Source organism: Pogoniulus pusillus, chromosome 21 (assembly GCF_015220805.1).
Source record: "Pogoniulus pusillus isolate bPogPus1 chromosome 21, bPogPus1.pri, whole genome shotgun sequence".
Taxonomy (NCBI): Eukaryota; Metazoa; Chordata; class Aves; order Piciformes; family Lybiidae; genus Pogoniulus; species Pogoniulus pusillus.
In genome coordinates this window covers 21,575,689-21,594,949 of record NC_087284.1, presented here as the reverse complement: position 1 = coordinate 21,594,949, position 19,261 = coordinate 21,575,689, and the positions used below count along the sequence as shown (strand labels likewise).

Here is a 19,261-nt window from a genome sequence, read left to right as displayed (position 1 = left end):
GATGTCGCTGTCCCTACAGGTGTTCAGGCAAAGCCTGTCTGAGGCGCTTAGTGCCATGGTCTAGGTGACTGGCCAGGGCTGGGTGCTAGGTTGGACTGGGTGAGCTTGGAGGTCTCTTCCAACCTGTTTGATTCTCTGATTCCATACTCCCGACCTTGGTCGCGCTACTGGTGACAGCGGGTACTAGCAGCTGCCCTCTGCTGCCGGGCGGCTCGGCCGCTGGCGCGCAGGGAGTTAACGGCGCTCGGTGCTGCGGCCGCGGCCCGGGGCGGGGCATTGCCCGCCCGCGACAGCCGGTAGGCAGTTTGGCCGGCGAGCCCCGAAACCCGTTGGGGACTAGCGACCGTCTCCCTTTTGATTCCCAGCGGCGCTTCCCGCCGCCTGAGGTGAGATCCGAGTGTCGCCAGCCGCCTCCGCGCTGGCGGCGCGCTGCGAGGGGCGGCGGTGCACGCCGGGGCAGCCACCGAGCAGTGAAACGCCTGAGGCGTGTGGGGCGGCGGAAACGTGGGTGCCGGCGGGCGAGCGGGGGGCGGGAGAGCGCCGACCGCAGGCGGCGTGAGTGGGCCCTGCACGCAGAGGGCTCGCCGGGCGGGCGTTTGGGTAGCGCCATCGTTTCCGAGCGGAGATTCGGCAGGCTCCCTTCTCCGTCGGCGATGTCGAGGAAGTGCTCTGGAAGTGATGTGCGTCGTGAAGGAGCCGTAATGGTTGGCACAGCCTCAAGAGGGAAGCCACAGTATAGAAGTGGGTTGTGTGGTGACTTCAGTTTTTCTAATAACGGAAGAACACCGAAGGAGAGCTTTTCCTTAAGGATAATATTAACTGAAGTTTTGCTTTAAGAAAAATAGAGGGAGAAGGAACAAAACGAGAGCTTATAAGGCAGATGGGTTGTGCGCGGTTTGGTCACAGCTGTCCAGTGATTGGCACACAGGTGGAAGAGGGCCGGGCGCTGCCTGAGCCGAGCCCTGGTGGGAGCACTTCATTCTTCATCACTTTTAACTGTGGCTAAGGAAGGCTGCCGAAAGTTCTGGCGTAGCTGCAAAAGATTCCATCCGTTTAGGCGGTGTGAGAGTTTTGGTGGCTTTGCATTGACTGGCAGCTCCTGCCTGATTGCCGGAACGGGCAGCCACGGGAAAATGGCTTTTTGTTCCCTCTTCCTTCTGTTCCTGCGAAGGCATCTCCAGTTGGGTGCTGTTGGAGAGGGTATTTTGGACCTTTGGACTGCCAGAACTTTGTTCTCGTTTTTTTTAGCAGCACGTTGTTACTTAGGGGTTTACAGAACTAAGGACACCGGAGAAGATCGTGTGCTTGCCTCGTACTGAGAACAGCAGCTGAATGAATAGTCGCGGTTTCTTTGCAGCCAGTTACTCTCTGGCTACGTGAGAATTACTTTGCTGTTTCTTACCTCCCAGCTCCGTATTGGAACTCAGAGACTGTAGTTTTCTTAGCACAAGTCAGGCGTTTTTCCTACAGTGCACACGGGATAACAGCAGTACTCTGGTAACTAACCATGCACCCATAGGGCTGCAAAACTCGTTCTGAATGTGACTTCTGCACTTCACCTCGTTGAGCATAGCTTCCAGTATACATTTAGTGTGGATGGTACATGTGATGTTTTAGGTCTGCTTAACAAAGGTTGGTATTCTAAATGTGGAAAACTAATCCAAGCTTTTAACACATTGTCCTTTTCCCATGGCTTTTAGCAGGCAGGCTTAATGTTTGTTTCATTTAATACCTGAATTTTCAGAAGAACTGAGGAATGTGCTAGTTTGAAGCTGGCTAGAATGTTTTGGTGAGAAGAATTAGATTACAGGCTGTGAAAAGGAAACAGTGGTGATGTCTGCTTTGCTTATGGGCTTGCTGAGATGTATAAGAAGAAGAACACACACACAGATAACAGAGTCGCTCTCTGTCTGGGGCTGCATGAACTTCTCTCTAACCTAGCCTGCCATCTGCCTGACTAATCCATCTGCTTCCTAACCCCCCTGGCCGACCCGCCAAACTACCTTGGGCGTAAGGCAAAGTCTTGAGTAAGGTAAAGGAGTGGGAGGAAGGTGGAAGGGTGGTTGAGAGCCTCTCCTGAGGACTCCGGTTTCTAGGAGGGCTGTTGTGTTTCTGTATTACCTTATTACTTGTATATTTCTATATCTGTTGTAAATCTCTGCTTGTCTATTGTGCTAAGCTGTAAATATAAAGCTTCGTTCCATTTCCACAGCCACTGAGCCTAGTCTGGGTGATTTTCCAAAGTGTGTGGGGGCAGATAACACCCGAACTATCACAAGGTATTATGTAATTCTATTGCAAGACTGACTTATTTATTTCTCCTTATAGTATGATAATGAGGGTTTTAAAGATTACAGTCCTGTTGTGATGGTTTGGGTGTTACCTACCCACCCCCACCCCCCACCTTATGAAATCACCCAGACTAGGCTCAGCTTGCTGGAAATTAAGGAATGAAGCTTTACATTCACAGCTTAGCACAATATACAAGCAGATAATTACAATCTATACAGCTATAGACAGAAATATACAAGGTAAAGGTAATACAGAAACACAACAGCCCTCCCAGAAACCAGAGTGCCCAGGAGGGGCTTCTAACCACCCTTCCACCTCATTTCCACCCCTCTACCTTATCCCAGACTTTGCCTTACGTGTAAGGTGAGTTTGGAGGATCATCCAGGGGAGTTAGAATGCAGAAGGATTAGTAACACAGAAAGTACAGGTACCAGCTGTAACAGAGAGCCGCTGCATTATCTATGTTTCTGTTCTTGTTTTTATACACCTCAGCAAGCCTATGAGTGAAGCAGACATCAGCATTGTTTCCTTTTCACAGCCTATAATATAGTTCTCACCAAAATATTCCAGCTAGTCTCAAACTAACACACCTGTCTCTGTTGTATTCTATGTGCTGTCAGGTACTTTGTAAGGGAAGGTAAAGCAAAACTTTGATTCTGTACTTCCTCAAAAGGACCAACTTTGGCATGCAGTCACTTCTGAAAATAATAACACACGATTCATGCTATAATTTTGTCATCCTATCAGCACCAAAGCCTCAGTGTTACATTTGCCTGTTTAAGTGTAAAGGAGAATGCAGAAAGGAAAAGGGTTTTGTTATAGATTAGGGTGGATTAGGAAATAAGGTATTAAAGGTGGGCAAGAAACTGGAGTGATATGATTCTTTGGAGTCATGCTTTGCTTTAGCCTTCCTCACATTTAAACTGGGGCAGACAAGTGCTCCTAAAGTCAGTAGGATTAGTTTAATGAAGAGGATACTATGAGTAAGGGGTTCCCTTGACTCAAGTTTCAGGTGTGTGATAGAGGTGAGCTTTAGAAACCTTCTGGAGCCAGAGATGATAAAGCTAGTTCAGTGGCTGCTGTCACTGTGGGAGGTGTAGAAGAAAGAGGCTAAGTTGGTTACCTGTGAGATGTGCCTTTCCTTGTCCTACGATCCAGCTGCTGCTTACACCACAGAAGAGAAGTAGTGGTAAGGCTGGGGTTATGTTAGCCCAGACATTGATTTAGGCTTCAGCAATGATGCTCACCCATAAGTAATTTGTGATGCTCATTTTTACTACCGTTGTAAGAACTGTAGTGTGGCTGGGTTGTGTCTGAGGTTTATGTTCATTACAATGCCATCTATCTAAGAGGTTTCTCTCACTGTTGATGATGCTAGCTTTATTGATGGGACTGCTGTGGTGCACTTACATTTGACTTTTGAAATGCAATCCTAGGTAAAGCACACATGGCTCCTGGTGTCTCAAGTGAGAAGAAAACTGATGATGAACAGTCTTCAAAGTAAGATTCAGAAATGAGTTCTTTTGTCCAAGTGTACACTTACCTTCCTCCCTATACTCACTATATGCTCATTTGCTTTAAGGTAGTATTTACTATGCAAATATTGATTGCAAGATCCAGTAGAAGCTGTTGACAAACAGAGTCTTTATCTGCTTTAACTGCACCAATTGAGAGGGCTTTGGTGGCCAACCATTTTCATTTCTCATAGCTGTTTTTTTCCTAGCACAGGTGATATTTCTATTTGTTTATTTTTAACCCAGCAAACTGTTGACTTTGTTTGGCTGCATATGGGCAGACCTACCCATTTCAAGCATTTAAGCAAATATTTCAATCTGTTTCTCTAATTCCTGTGTTAAGGTTATTTTGTTTAAGCCATAGGTGTGTGTGTTTAGTCTTCGGATATTTGTGCTTTGTTTTAACCCATGGAAGTGGTAGGTGGCAATGTGAGGGGAATAGATTGTCTGCTCCTTACAGTTACAGGCCAAAGATTTTTATCAGGCAAACTTTGCCTCTACTGTAAATCCATGGCATTGATCCCATGTACACACAGAATATGCTTACTTTTATTGCCTGTTTTACCCCGGGGTCTAAGTCTGCAGTTAGATCTGGGTGGGCAGATAACCAGTACAAGTTAATAACAGCCCCTAACTGTACACAGGCAGTGAGTTGAAGAGTGTTGCTGTTAGTCTGTGAGATTAAAAAGATGAACTGCTGAGAATGGAAACTATAAGCTCTATGAAGACAGTGATGTTGGCACTTGCCTCATCAGTTTCCTTGTACTTTTAATAGGAGCCTCACTTTTTCCAAGATTACTTCCTGGAGAGCAGATTTTGTTGCTGGTATTCTTACTTAGGCTTCTTAAGGTGGCAGGGTTGATACATAACACATAAGATCTATGGAAAAATACTACCTTTCTGGAGAGGAGGTAGAGAAAAGAAGATAACTTAAACCATCTAACATAGAATCATAGAATCAAGCAGATTGGAAGAGACCTCCAATCTCATCCAGTCCAAACTAGCATCCAACCCTGTCCAAGCACCTAGACCATAGAATCATAGAATAAACCAGGTTGGAAGAGACCTCCAAGATCAGCCAGTCCAACCTAGCACCCAGCCCTATCCAGTCAACCAGACCATGGCACTAAGTGCCTCATTCAGGTTTTTCTTTGACACCTCCAGGGACAGTGGCTCCACCACCTCCCTAGGCAGCCCATTCCAATGCCAGTTGCTGTCTCTGGGAAGAACTTCCTCCTAACATCCAGCCTAGACCTCCCTCGGCACAACTTGAGACTGTGTTCCCTTCTTTTGTTGTTGGTTGCCTGGCAGAAGAGCCCAACCCCACCTTCAGGCAGTTGTAGAGAGCAATGAGGTCTGCTCTGATCCTCCTCTTCTCCAGGCTGCACACCCCCAGCTCCCTCAGCCTCTCCTCATAGGGTTTGTGTTCCAGGCGCCTCACCAGCTTTGTCACCCTTCTCTGGACACATTCCAGTATCTCAACATCTCTCTTGAATTGAGGAGCCCAGAACTGGACTCAGGACTCAAGGTGTGGCCTGAGCAGGGCTGAGTACAGGGGAAAAATAACCTCTAAGTGCCTGTGTTCAGGCTTCAGAGTTGTTTCTGCAAAATCTCAATAATTCTTTACATGCAGTCCAGGTAAACTCTTTTGCTTGTCCTCTCTGACAAAGCAGTTTGATTTTGCTGAGCCACGCTGTGACTGCAGTGAACCTTCGTTAGGCTCTTATGTCATCTTCTTGTGTCTGGAAAATACATATTGCCTGGCTTTCATCACTCAGAAACTGCTTTGAAGTATTGAGCATTATTTTGCTTAAGGTTGTGGTTGTTGATTAGTCTTTCCTACCTTTTAAACTGAACTTCAAACATCCAGCACAGAAGACAGGCATTTTGTGAATTACTGAGCTACTACCAAATTTTCCAGGAGGGAATCCCACATGCTAAGTAGCTCAGTTTCCCTTCTTTGCCTTGTCATTTCCTGCTTCTTCAGAAAGGTTTTCTCTAAAGTATGTCACTTAAACAGCTTAAGAGGAAATGATTTCATTTTTTTTCCTGTTTTCCTTTTTCTTATATGTATTTTTTTCTTTCTCTTCCGTGGTTTTATCTTTGCTTCAGATTTCCATTTGCCTCTTTCCTCCCCATTTCAGATCCTCTGTACTCATTACCAGTCTCATGCCATATATGACACTGAGTTACAGTGAGTGAAATTGCCAGACATCTCCTTTGGGCCTCTCTAGCCTGAATCTTCAGGTGGCTAGAAAATAAGTCAAAACATAGATGTCAGGTTTGCTTTCAGGTTTGCTACAAATCTTGTCTATAAGTAACCTGATCTACAGGAGCAGGTTGCCCAGGGACGTGGTAGAAGCCCTGTCCCTGGAAGTTTTTAAGGCCAGATTGGATGGGGCTCTGAGCAACCTGATCTAGTGTGAGGCATCCCTGCCCATAGCAGGGGGTTTGAGCTCGATGATCCTTGAGGTTCCTTCCAGCCCTGACAATTCTGTGATTCTACTGAATATTCCCTGGTCCTCCTCCAGTTGATCTGCTCACCAAAAAACCTCTTCTGGTTCACAACTTGAATATTGTTTAAGCTGAAGATTGTAGTGCTGCAAATACATTCTACCATCTGGGCCTTTCTTCAGTGATTTTATCCTGTGCAATGACTGGAATGTTAAATGTCATATGTGATTTGTTACGAGGCATGAAGTGATCATGAATGCAACATAATGCATGGGGAACAAAACTAAGGTAGATAAACATCTGTTTAATGTAAGGATTTGTGTGTACTCTGTATGTTTCATAATGCTTCTGTTCTGGCAGAGACAATTTTATCCAGCTCTGCAACCCTCACCTGGAGAAAATGAAAGAAGACATCCTGTACCATTTTGCTCTTGGGACTGGTACCCATGATTTTCCAGCATTGTTTGGGGATGTAAAGGTAAGAGGCTTCATTTTGTTCAGCAGGCCTTAGCTTTTCTGCAGATGAAGTGGAGCTGCCTGGAAATAAAACTAGATGTCTTAGCATACCACCAACTGAACAATTAATGGAAAAGGGATAGGATTTTGTGTGAGCTAATCACTTTCAATGTCAGAGAAAATTGGAGGTAATGGTTTCTGACTGTTCCTTTTCATCCAGTAAAAAGGGAAATGCTACAGTCCTTATTTGGGTAGCATTCCCTTTTGGGGAATCTTCAACCCAATATCTGACTTTTGCTAGTTTAAACAAGATCACAGAATCTCAGAGACTGGAAAAGACCTTGAGATATCATCTAGTCCAACCCCCCTGCCGGAGCAGGATCACCTCTACCAGATCACACAGGAACACATCCAGGCGGGTTTAGAATATCTCCAGAGAGGGAGACTCCACAACCCCACTGGACAGCCTGTTCCAGGATGCTGTCACCCTCACAGTGGAAAAAATCCCTCCTCATGTTTAAATGAAACTTCCTGTGCCTCAGCTTCTGCCCATTGCGCCTTGTCCTGGCATTGGGCATCCCCCAGCAGAGCCTGGCTCCAGCCTCCTGGCACTCACCCTTTACATGTTTATAAACATTGATGAGATGAAGGTGTTTGGGTACCCTTTACATATTTATAAACACTGGTGAGATGAAGGTGTTTGAGTGCTCTATGGAAGGGTGAGGCTTTTCTCCATAGTTCTTGTTCTTGGCCTTTTAGAGTGGCTATGAGAAGAATCACACCTGGGAATAGCATTGTGTTAAGTGAAGGTCTTTGCCTGTGATCTTCGCATGTTCTTCAGTACACTGAATAACGTAATTGATTCTTTGTTGAATACCATGCACCTCAGTTTGTGTGTGTTGGAGGAAGTCCTTCCCGGATGAAAGCTTTTACTGCATACATAGCTGAAGAGCTGGGACTTGGGAGCCCTGGCAGTGACTATCCTAACATCTGTGCGGGAACCGACCGTTACGCAATGTACAAAGTGGGACCTGTTCTGTCAGTCAGTGTAAGTACCTCGCTTACCAGGTGTGGGACACACTTCCACTGTGCTGCTCCAAGTAGAATGCACATTTGTTTTAGACACTTAACACAGATGGAGTCAGCTTTTAAAGTTTTTTATCAGCCATGCTGAAAATAACAGCAGTGAGCTAACAAAGATTCCATTTTTAGCCCTTTTTTGTGAGAAGGTGAATCTCTGAGACCTTCATTCCTTTCTCACCTCCTTTTTCCTTATTGTACCACTGAGATATTGCAGGAATAATCTTACAGACTTTTTGAGCAGACTTACTGTTGCTTTGTCCCTATTCTCTATCCTGAATAGTAGGGGGTAAGAGGTCCTATGATGCATGTGGGGTAGTAGAAAGTGTCAGTATCTCATCCAGAGCTAAATATCTGCAGTAGCATTGTTGAATGTACCCATATGGCTTAAGAGTACCATTGCATGGGATTTGTGCTGCCAACTCCTGGAGGCACTTAAAAAAATGTATACCTTTCTTTTTGACATACTTAATTCCATAACTGCAGTATCATTCTTCACCCATCCTTTTGAGCTGTAATGATCACATTACCATGGAAGTCAGGGTGGATTTAATGTTTGCTGAGCTTTGTGACTAAACCACAATGTGTTTGAAAAAAAACAACCCAAACTATTCACAAGCACTTTGAGTTGTTAGAAAAATCAGAGTGGAGTCTTTGTTGTGTTTAAGAGAAGAGCTGCAATGAAGTGCATTTGTCAGCTGCTAGGAAAGGACACTACTTATACTTTTGAGAATGTAAATGTTTGATAAGTCATGATTTGTAGGCATAATTGTACTTCATCCATGGCCTGCCAAAAGCCAGTGGGAGTCTTTCTGTACATCTGCAGTGGCCTTTCAGTAGGTGCCCATAGGTTAGGGGTTTTGTGGGACTGAGTTAGGTGACACTTGTAAAACAGTATCAGGAAGGAGATATTGTCCAGCTCTCTCTTCTGTGTATGTTTTGCATTATCTATGTGACTGCTGACTGTGAATTTCTGCTTGTGTTTCAGCATGGTATGGGCATACCTTCTATTTCAATCATGTTGCACGAGCTGATCAAACTCTTGTATCATGCCAAGTGTTCCAACATTACCATTATTCGCATTGGGACCTCTGGTGGAATAGGTATTTCCCCTCTTGATTTCGTTTTTACTTCAAACAAAAGCATCTTTGTAGGAGAGCAGAGCATCTCTCTGCAAGTGTTTGATGTTCAGAACAGTTTTCTACAGGAGCTGAGCAGTTTTGCTTTCATAATTTTGAAGGAAAAGATAGTATCTGCCTCTGGATAGAGGAAATGCACTTGGGAGTACTAACAGCATGAGGAGAGGGACATTCCTATCCTGTAGCAAAAGTATGAGAAAGAATGTACAGTGAAAAAGGAAAAAATGGAAAATCATTTGTAGTGATACAGTGAAGCAGCTGGGCATGGACATGGTGAATTCAGGGACATAATTGCCACCTTTAAGAGAAGCAGGTGTGGCCATTTGAGCAGGGTTTCTAGCTCAGCCAGGAAAAATTTTGGAAGGGAGAAACTTAAAAGTGGAAGCTCTGAGTGGAGAGGTGAACGTTGTAGAGACAAGCCATAGAATGGCAACAATGGACAAGTTAATATAATTTCATTGCAGCATCAAGAGCCTTATGGCTGGAAGCACAGCTTGTACCTCCCCCTTGCTGCTTCTGCTGTGCCCGCTGCTCTCTTCCCCCGCTGCTGTTTTGGCTGCTGCTGCTGTTGCTGCTTTGCCACTGCTTGACCCCTCTTGTAGTGAGTTTACTCTGCTGGGGGCGGGATCCACCCTAACTCAAGACAGCAGGATTGGGTCAGGATGCATGTTTTATGTGTGTGGAAGTAAAGCCTTAACTACATTGTGAAGCTATAGCTGTTTCTTTCTGCTGCAGGACTGGAGCCAGGCTCAGTGGTTATAACTAGACAATCTGTAGATGCCACCTTCAAACCTCAGTTTGAACAGGTTGTTCTGGGGAAGACTGTGGTTCGCAGCACAAACCTAGACGAGCAGCTAGCTAAAGAGCTGATGCAGTGCAGTAAAGAAATCAACCAATTCAACACAGTCATTGGAAACACAATGTGCACTTTGGATTTCTATGAAGGTAAGGCTGCCAACAGACTGACAATATTGGTAAGCAGCAACAGATGAATACTGGCAAATATTTTAACGTTAAGGTTTCATTTCAGCAAAGAGAACACTTCCTCTGCTTTGTCTTGTCAACCATAAATGACCTCTTTTGCACATGTATAAAATCAGGTGTTGTACTTAACCAATTTGCTGCACTGAACTTTTGATTTTGTGCAGGTTTATTTTCCCCCAGATCTAAGAGATTTCTGAAACATGTATGATCTAATGCAGACTTTGCATGTAATTGTCAGTTCATGTGATTGTCACAAAATCTCTCTCATTTACTGAGGTATCCTAGAGGATTAGAGTGAGAATTATTGTTGGGTGGGTTTTGTTTGTTTGCTTGTTTTCCCCACTGGTTAAATATTTAAGGTAATTCTTTTAGATAATAAAAGAAGTGCTGGAACTTGTTTCTCATGCACATTTTGAGCCAAACAGTGAGCATCTTGGTGGCCTCCTCTGGACTGGCTCAAACATTTTCATGTCCTCCTTGTGCTGGGGGCTCCAGAACTGCACATAGTACTCCAGATGGGGTCTGATGAGAGCAGAGCAAAGGGACAGAATCCCTTCCCTTGCCTTGCTGGCCACACTGCTCTTGCTGCAGCCCTGCACTCACCCTGCAAGCTCATGTTGAGCTTTTCATCACCCCAGACCCTTAGGTCGTTTTCCTCAGGGCTGCTCTCAGCCATTCCCCACCCATTTTGGATTTGTGCTTGGGATTGCACCGACCCAGGTGCAAGACCTTGCACTTGGCCTTGTTGAATTTCATGAGATTGGCCTGGGCCCACCTCTGCAGCCTGTCCAAGTGCCTCTGGATGGATCCCTGCCCTCTAGCAAATTGACTGTGCCACACAGCTTGGTGCCATCTCCAAACTTGCTGAGGATACACTGAGTCCTCTGTCAAAGGTATTAGTGTAGGAGTACATCTCCTGAAAACAAAAGGATATTGAGTAAAACACTGTACATAACCTGCTGCCATTTTATATATAGATGTTACCTTTGATTAATTTGAATAAACTAATTTTCTTAAGTATAGTAAATAGTATTACCTAGTTACATTAAGAGACACTTCAACTCTTACCTTGGAGAGTCTGTTAGTAATCAAGTGTTCATCCTGTTAAGGTAGCATCAGGAAGACATTTTCAAGCCCAGCAGCTTTTTAAGACAATGATTAAACACAAAAAAATGCAGAACTTCCAAGCAGCTTGAAGTTTGTTGCTAAATTTTGACATATGCCCCACATGAGAGAATCTGTTTAGGCTGGATGGGTGGGCAGAGGCCAGTGGAATGAGATTGAACAAGGCCAACTGCAGGGTTCTACATTCTGGCCACAACAACCCCAAGGAGCCCTACAGGCTGGGGACAGAGTGGCTGAAGAACAGCCAGGCAGAGAGGGACCTGGGGGTGCTGGTAGAGAGTAGCTGGACATGAGCCAGCAGTGTGGGCAGGTAGCCAGGAGAGCCAATGGCATCCTGGCCTGGCTCAGGAGCATTGTGGGCAGCAGGACAAGGGAGCTGCTTCTGCCCCTGTGCTCAGCACTGCTCAGGCCACACCTTGAGTGCTGTGTCCAGTTCTGGGCTCCCCAATTCAAGAGAGATGTTGAGGTGCTGGAAGGTGCCCAGAGAAGGGCAATGAAGCTGGTGAGGAGCCTGGAGCAGAGCCCTGTGAGGAGAGGCTGAGGGAGCTGGGGGTGTGCAGCCTGGAGAAGAGGAGGCTCAGGGCAGAGCTCATTGCTGTCTACAACTACCTGAAGGGAGGCTGTAGCCAGGTGGGGTTGGGCTCTGCTGCCAGGCAACCAGCAACAGAACAAGGGGACACAGTCTCCAGTTATGGCAGGGCAGGTCTAGGCTGGATGTTAGGATGAAGTTGTAGGCAGAGAGAGTGATTGGCATTGGAATGGGCTGCCCAGGGAGGTGGTGGAGTGGCTGTGCCTGGAGGTGTTCAAGCAAAGCCTGGATGAGGCACTTAGTGCCATGGTCTGGTTGCTTGGCCAGGGCTGGGTGCTAGGTTGGACTGGATGATCTTGGAGGCCTCTTCCAACCTGCTTGATTCTATGATATTCCTTTTTATAGATTTAAGCTGCAGAAGACCAATTACATTACTGTGATTTGCATTATGAAAAACACAATAGTGTATGGAGGTTGTAGCAGTAGCTAAAAATCACTTTGTCTTATTTGTCTTGCACATGACAGAGAGTGGAAAACTGGATCCTGTACAGAGCAGATGCAGTAGTTGAGTGTTCTAGAAACTGAGTTTGTCCTCTGACTTAATCACTGAAATTGTCACTAAATTTTAGGACAGGGGAGGCTGGATGGTGCCATCTGCTTATATAATGAAGAAGAGAAACTGCTGTATTTGAAGGAAGCTTATGATTCTGGTGTCAGAAACATAGAGATGGAGTCTTCTGTATTTGCTGCAATGTGTAATCTCAGCAGTGTCAAAGGTAAGCTAAATCAGAGTTACCTTTTTGTGCTGTAGGAAGTTTTCTTTGTTGCAGGAGGTTTCTGGTAAAATCTGCTAATGGGTTAATGTACCAAAACTTGGGAGTTTGTGTGCAGAGCTTTCTAGTTCTACTGTGATAATTTGATTTGTGCCATATGCATTAAAAATGTTTGCAAACTTAGTCACATAGCTCTTAAGCAGTTTAGTCCTGTTCAGTGCTGTTCCAGTCCATGGCACATGAAGCATGAAAGTACCTAATTATCTTATATATACTTCCATATCAAATAAAAATAGGTGTGTTTTGTGTGACTTACAGCTTTAGCTATGAAATCATAGAATCACAGAATGGTTTAGGTTGGAGGGGACCTCGAAGATCACCTAGTTCCAACCCCCTACCATAGGCAGGGACACCTCCCACTAGAACAGGTTGCTCAAGGCCTCATCCAGCCTGGCCTTGAACACCTCCAGGGAGGGAGTAGCCACAACCTCCCTAGGCAACCTGTGCCAGTGTCTCACTACCCTCACTGCAAAGAACTTCTTCCTAACATCTAGTCTAAATCTTCCCTCTGACAGTTTAAACCCATTCCTCCTTGTCCTGTCATTACCAGACCTTGTCAATAGTCTCTCCCCAGCCTTCCTGTAGGCCCCCTTCAGATACTGGAAGGCCACTACGTGGTCTCCTCAAAGTCTTCTCCAGGCTGCAGAGCCTCAACTCTTATAGCCTGTCCTCTTAGCAGAGATGCTGCAGCCCTCTGAGCATCTTTGTGGCCTCGTCTGGACTTGCTCCAACATTTTGATGTCCTTCTTGTGCTGAAGGCTGCAGAACGGCACACAGTACTCCAGGTGGGGTCTGATGAGAGCAGAGCAAAGAGGCAGAATCCCCTATCTTGCCCATAGTAGTATTATGAATAACAATAGAATGACTTTAATTGTTATATACAAGATAACTAATTTTCAGTAAAGGTTAGAAGAAGCAAGAAGTGATTATAAATAACACAATACAGTGCCTTTTTACTTACTGTATTAACTGCACACTCACCTTGGCGTGGGATTTGGCCATTTAAGACTCTTAGGTTTCTCAGTCTTCCTTAAAGAGGATGACATGAAGACACAGAAGCAAAAAGATCGACAGTTATGTCCTAACAGCCTCAGTTCTTAGTGACTTGAGGGTGGTTAGAAAGCCAGCCCATGCTATCAGTAAGCCTGCTCCCTTTCATTGTCTCTGCCTTGTAGGTCTGTCACATCTGTTCTAATCTGCTTGTGCTCTGCAGGCAGCCACAGGTGGTACAGAAGAAGGATGGCAGAGTTTAGTTTAAGTAAAAGAAGGGATTTTGAAAACCTTTGGGACTCTTGATTACCAAAAGGCAGCAGATATGTCTGAGATGATCCATGAGATCCACAGGAATTTGCTGTGCTCCCTATCTGATGGTTCCCAAGAGATGGGATTTCAGCACAGAGATTTGTGCTGGAGACTGAAGGAGCTGGGACTGTTTAGTCTGAAAAAGAAGAGGTTGAGGGAACACCTCATTGTTCTCTACAGCTACCTGAAAGGATGTTGTGGAGAGGTTGCTGCTGGTCTCTTCTCACAGGTGACTGATAGAACAAGAGGGAATGGCCTCAAGCTGAGACTGAGTAGGTTTAGACTGGACATGAGGAAAAACTTTTTTTCACTGAAAGAGTGGTCAGGCATTGGAATGGGCTGCCCAGGGAGGTGGTTCAGCCACCAACTCTGGTGACTCAAGGTCGTTTGGATGTAGTGCCTGGGGATATGGTTTAGGGCAAGTCTTGTAGAGTAGAGTTATCGGTTGGACGTGGTGATCCTGAGGGACTTTTCCAACCTGAACGTTTCTGTGATTCTTTAATAGGGTAGAATAGTGCTAGAATAGTATCTGGTCAGTTCCCACCAGCCAGGTCCTGGCTGCTTGTGAAATACAATTGCTACACATTAAAAAGCAGGAATCCTGATGTGATGTAAGCAAACGTAGATGTGTGGAGCTGTTGCTTTTTTAATGTAGCTATCACTGGTCTTAAAATAGCCATAACTGTTCTCATATGATCCACAGCATGATAGTCCCTGAGCATCTTATGGTACTCTGCACCCTTTTGGGGGATTTATTTTCTCTGATATTTCTAATCTCCTAGCTGTTTGTTCAAACTGTAGGACTGGACTGGAGAAGTGCCAGAATGTCATTCCTGACTAACGCTGCCTTTTCATTTCTAGCTGCTGTAGTGTGTGTCACTCTTCTGAACCGACTTGAAGGGGATCAGATTAGTAGCCCACACGATGTACTTGTGGAGTATCAGCAGAGACCACAGAAGTTAGTGGGGTATTTCATTAAGAAAAGTCTTGGGAAAGTATGAAACATCTTTGTGTGACAGAAGCAGAAGGCTTTTGCACAGCTGAAGTCGTGGTCACGACATCTGTGCAGTGAAGGTCTTTTGCTTCAGAATACCTTACAGCATTCCATGTGGCCGTGGAAGTTAATCATTTATGCCACTGCTTTGGGAACTGAATGTACTGAATGGAGTTCAATTAAGCTTTGCTTAGTTATGCATTGTTGGATATATGACTTACTTTTCTGTGAATGGGAAAGTAGATCTGTTGTAAAGGACCAGCCTGCCATGGTATATGAAGAAGCTCTACTGATGCTTGCTGTAAAAGGAAAACTAGGGAGAAAATAAAATGTTGTTGGCAAGTACTTGCAAACCACCAAATAAAAAATGAACTTAATGCTAATCTATTTCTTATGGTTATAAAAATATTACATAAATTATAATTGTCTTTGTTGCTTCACTTTGTAAGGGAAACACTAAAGTGAATGCAGGCAGCTTGTTTTTTGCAGACTTTGACAAATAAGCAATACTATTTTAATATATTAAAATCTCATGAAATTGCAAAGTGTGTGACTCAATTTTCTCAGCATCAGGGACTTGACACTGAGCTGTTGAATGTCTGTACTTCCTAAATGCCTGTCCAACAAGGACATTCAGGGGTGTAAGTTGCAGCAAAAGAGGTTCCGCCTCAATACAAGGAGGAACTTCTTTACTGCAAGGGTCACAGAGCACTGGAACAGGCTCCCCAGGGAGGTTGTGGAGTCTCCTCCTCTGGAGCCTTTCAAGGCCTGTCTGGATGTGTTCCTCTGTGATCTGTTAGATAGGATTGTCCTGCTCTGGCAGGGGGGTTGGACTCGATGATCTCCTCGGGTCCCTTCCAGCCCCTGACATCCTGGGAGCCTGTGATTCGTATCCCATTTGAACTGCATGATTGGCTCAATACCCAGGAAACCTGCTTGAGGTCATTTTGTGTTGAATATCTTGAAATCTTTTGCTAAATCAAGGCTCCTGCCCTCTGAAGAGGAGCCAGAGGCATTCAGTAGATGCACAGCATGTTCAGAGAGCTGCATTATGGCAGTTATTTTTTTCCCTTTTACTTTGTTTCTTTTAAATTTGCTTCTCCATTTCTGCAGGACATAGCACTCACTGTTGTACAGTTCCCAGTTTTTGGAGAACTAGAGAATACCTCTGGGCTCTACATGCCACCAAAATACTCTCTTCAGTTTTCCACTACATTTGGCCTGCTGTTTGTTTCTCTTCTAAAGGATGCTCGTTGCTGCTTTGTTACTGTGGTTAGAATGGCATTCTGTTGTCAGCTAAGTGGAAATGTGTTCATCTCTTTTCCTGCTCCAGTGGAAGAAATGAACTCACAAGGAGAAGTGTCTGAATAAACTCTTAAAACAGCTGTCACTGATCCAGCTGAGAGGAGTTTTCTTTTCAGGGTCATAGTATGCAACACTGTTAACCAGCAAAAGAGAGAGCAATGTAGTAGAGGGCTTATTCACCAAGGAGGGGCAGAAACTGGAAGGAGCATGCTGAGATCATTAAAAAACAGTATGAGGTGACTCCTGTGTCAAGGAAAGCATCAGTGAGGATAAATCTCCTTACCTTTGATGAATTTTTAATTGGAAAACATAATGAGGAGGAGGCATAGTGGAGAAGACAGAAGCATTGTTTGCTTGTTTGATTTGTTTAGAAACCTCCATGGTTTATTTTACTGATCTACACTTCCTTTAATTTTAAACCCAGCTTTTCTCAGTGCATGGTCAGCAGTGAAGGTGTTTTCAGAGAAAACTTCTTTTTCTCTTCTTAAAGGAAGGAGTCATAGAATTATAGAATCAAGCAGGTTGGAAGCGGCCTCCAAGCTCATCCAGTCCAACCTAGCACCCAGCCCTAGCCAGTCAATCAGACCATGGCACTAAGTGCCTCATCCAGGCTTTGCTTGAACACCTCCAGGGATGGCAACTCCAGCACCTCCCTGGGCAGCCCATTCCAATGCCAATCACTCTCTCTGCCAACAACTTCCCCCTAACCTCCAGCCTAGACCTCCCCCAGCACAACTTGAGGCTGTGTCCCTTTGTTCTGTTGCTGGTTGCCTGTCAGAAGAGATTAACCCCACCTGGCTACAGCCTCCCTTCAGGTAGATGTAGACAGCAATGAGCTCTGCCCTGAGCCTCCCCTTCTGCAGGCTGCACACCCCAGCAGACACTTCTGACATGCAATGAAATACTTTTCTTAGCTTAGAGGAAACCTGGCAGAATGTCACCCTGAGAAGAACAATTGCATTTCCCCTTATGACTGCAACTGGAGGGCAAGATAAAGAAATGAGTCAGCTGTGTGCATCCGGCACTGAAGTTACCTTCCTGTAGGCTTTGAGAGATGTCTCTGAAGAAATAGAAAACATCTAAGAGGCTTTTAGGTGCAAATATGTTGTTTAATAGTAGCCATCCACTTTCTTTTTGTAGAACATGAATCAGAATTTGGAGTGGTGGCATTTTAAAGGTGATGTGTGATATTACCTATCTGCTTGGTGTTACATCGTGCAGTGCCTCCTGGTAGATCTGCAAATCTGGCAAGCACTGAAACTGCTGTTTCAAATCAAAGGCTTCTTGTGGCCTCTGTTCCATCCTGTATGTAGCAATATGCTACAGAATGGATTTACTCCAGAGATCAGAATGGCTGAAAGCAGAGAAGAAAGGCAGAAGGTAGGAATAGGGTGGAAGTGTGAAGGGAGAAAACAGTAGTTTCTACTATGGCTCATGGCACTCTTCACATTCCTAACCTTTGCTGAAGTCATTGTTGAGACCATACAGAAGATGGGCTAGAATGAATTCAGTTCACAATATCAGGAGACTGAGAATGTATGGCTTTTTATTTTGGGCATCTTGATATGCTTCAGAGAAGGATTTTCTTACATGGAAAAGTATGAGAATTCTCAAAAGGGGACATTTTGGAGTGATGTAGGGCTGCAAGGGCTTCTATCTGTCCTTTAAAGATCAAGCAAAATAATTCATAGAATCATAGAATCAGTCAGGGTTGGAAGGGACCACAAGGATCATCTAGCTCCAGCCCCCCTGCCATGCCCAGGGACACCCTACCCTAGAGCAGGCTGCACACAGACTCATCCAGGGGGGTTGGGACTGGCTGCTCCCTGTGCTCCCTTCCAGCCCTGCCTGATTCTGTGATTCTGTGGTTCTCACAAAGTGACATGGCTGGCAGCACAGCTGAAGTGCCTATGCCAGTGCATGGGCAGCAAACTGGAGGAGCTGGATGCTACCTTGCTACAGGAAAACTGCAACATAATGGCAATTGGGGAAGCTTGGTGAGATGAATCCAGTGACTGGAGTGTGGCTATCGATGGCTACGAGCTGTTCCTAAGGGACGGGAGAGGAAGGAGGGGCAGAGTTGTTGCCCTCTATGTAAAGAAATGGGCAGAGTGTGAAGGGCTGACACTGAAGAATAGCCATGAGCAGGTGTTAGTGATCAGGACTGTTACAGTTTGAGCCTCTAGGGGACTGGGAGGAGGTCCCTCTTGGCTCCTCCTGGCTCTTGACCCTGACCCCAGGTGCAGAGGGTTAGCCCACGCCTGCTTCCTCTGCAGCGCTATAAAAGCAGCTGAGCTGCCTGCTGGTTCCCTCTGCTCTGCCTCGCCTGCGGAGCAGCACCCCTGCTGCTGCAGCCAGCCACATGGGGACCAGCTGCCTCCAGCCTTTGTCACCCCTCTGCTTTGGTATGTGTTCTCGTACCTGTTTCCCTTCCTTTATGCCTCTGTAAGTTCCCTTACCTGAAACACCCTTTGGTTTTTGTTCAAGTTATTTTTGCCTTCCATGATCGGTGCCAGATGTTTTCTTTGGGTGTTTTACTCCTTTCCACTCTCTCTGTGTAGTTATTTTCTTTTCCAGAGGGGCAAGAGGGGGAGGCATCCTCTATTTAATTCTGTTCTGTTGGCCTCTGGGTCTCTGGGAAGCTCTAAACTACAACAGGGACACCGAAGGGAGCCTTGTGGTTGGAGTTTGCAGGTGACACCAAGCTGAGAGGTGCTGTCGATATGGTGGGGGATGGGATGTCACTCAGAGGGACCTGGGCAAGCTGGAGAGGTAAGCACAGGTGAACCTCGTGAAGTTTAACAAGAGCAAATGCAGGGTCCTGCACCTGGGCTGGAACAATCCTCATGATCAATATAGGCTGGGGGATGAGGTGATCAACAGCAGCCTTGAGGGAAAAGGCTTAGAGGTGCTGATGGGTGAGAAGCTGGACATGAGTCCATCAGTAGGTTTGCAGATGATGCTGTTGCAGAGAGCAGGATTAATTCGTGGCCGAGTCGAAAATTTATCAAAAATAGATATTTTTTTATTTTTACAAAACCCGCCCCCACAACTATATATACAAAGATTAATTTCGTTTGATAAACAGGTTGAGTTGCATGAGAATTCTACGAGGATACCATTAATAATCTGACTATATATATTTGGAAGTCAGTTTTTGGAAAAGGCCTCAGCTATTAATTAATAGCGGTTTCTTACTAAATTAAGCTAAGCCAAATCACTCACTCAGGCTGGCTCGTGCGGTCTGTCTTCCT

The 19,261-nt window shown here is 45.3% G+C and overlaps 2 protein-coding genes across 4 annotated transcripts in view; both read left to right on the top strand.

Moving 5' to 3' along the window:
- The first annotated feature begins 277 nt into the window (after positions 1-277).
- Positions 278-15,247, top strand: UPP1 (uridine phosphorylase 1). 3 transcript variants are annotated; one of them, XM_064161218.1, is made up of 8 exons: positions 278-386; positions 3,729-3,792; positions 6,621-6,738; positions 7,606-7,764; positions 8,785-8,899; positions 9,671-9,880; positions 12,203-12,349; positions 14,570-15,247. In XM_064161218.1, exons 2-8 carry the CDS (start codon positions 3,740-3,742, stop codon positions 14,707-14,709), a joined length of 942 nt encoding a protein of 313 aa, XP_064017288.1. In that variant the 5' UTR covers positions 278-386; positions 3,729-3,739; the 3' UTR covers positions 14,710-15,247. The 3 variants fall into 3 exon arrangements, with proteins under 3 accessions (XP_064017288.1, XP_064017287.1, XP_064017289.1); XM_064161217.1 differs by lacking the exon at positions 278-386 and adding an exon at positions 557-741; XM_064161219.1 differs by lacking the exon at positions 278-386 and adding an exon at positions 987-1,632.
- Positions 15,248-17,150: 1,903 nt separating this feature from the next.
- Positions 17,151-19,261, top strand: part of ABCA13 (ATP binding cassette subfamily A member 13) — a 135,922-nt gene continuing 133,811 nt past the window's right edge. Inside the window, exons 1-2 of the mRNA XM_064160725.1 lie at positions 17,151-17,184; positions 18,303-18,412. Of these exons, the coding sequence (XP_064016795.1) occupies positions 17,151-17,184; positions 18,303-18,412 (144 nt within the window). The remainder of the gene's footprint in view (positions 17,185-18,302; positions 18,413-19,261) is intronic.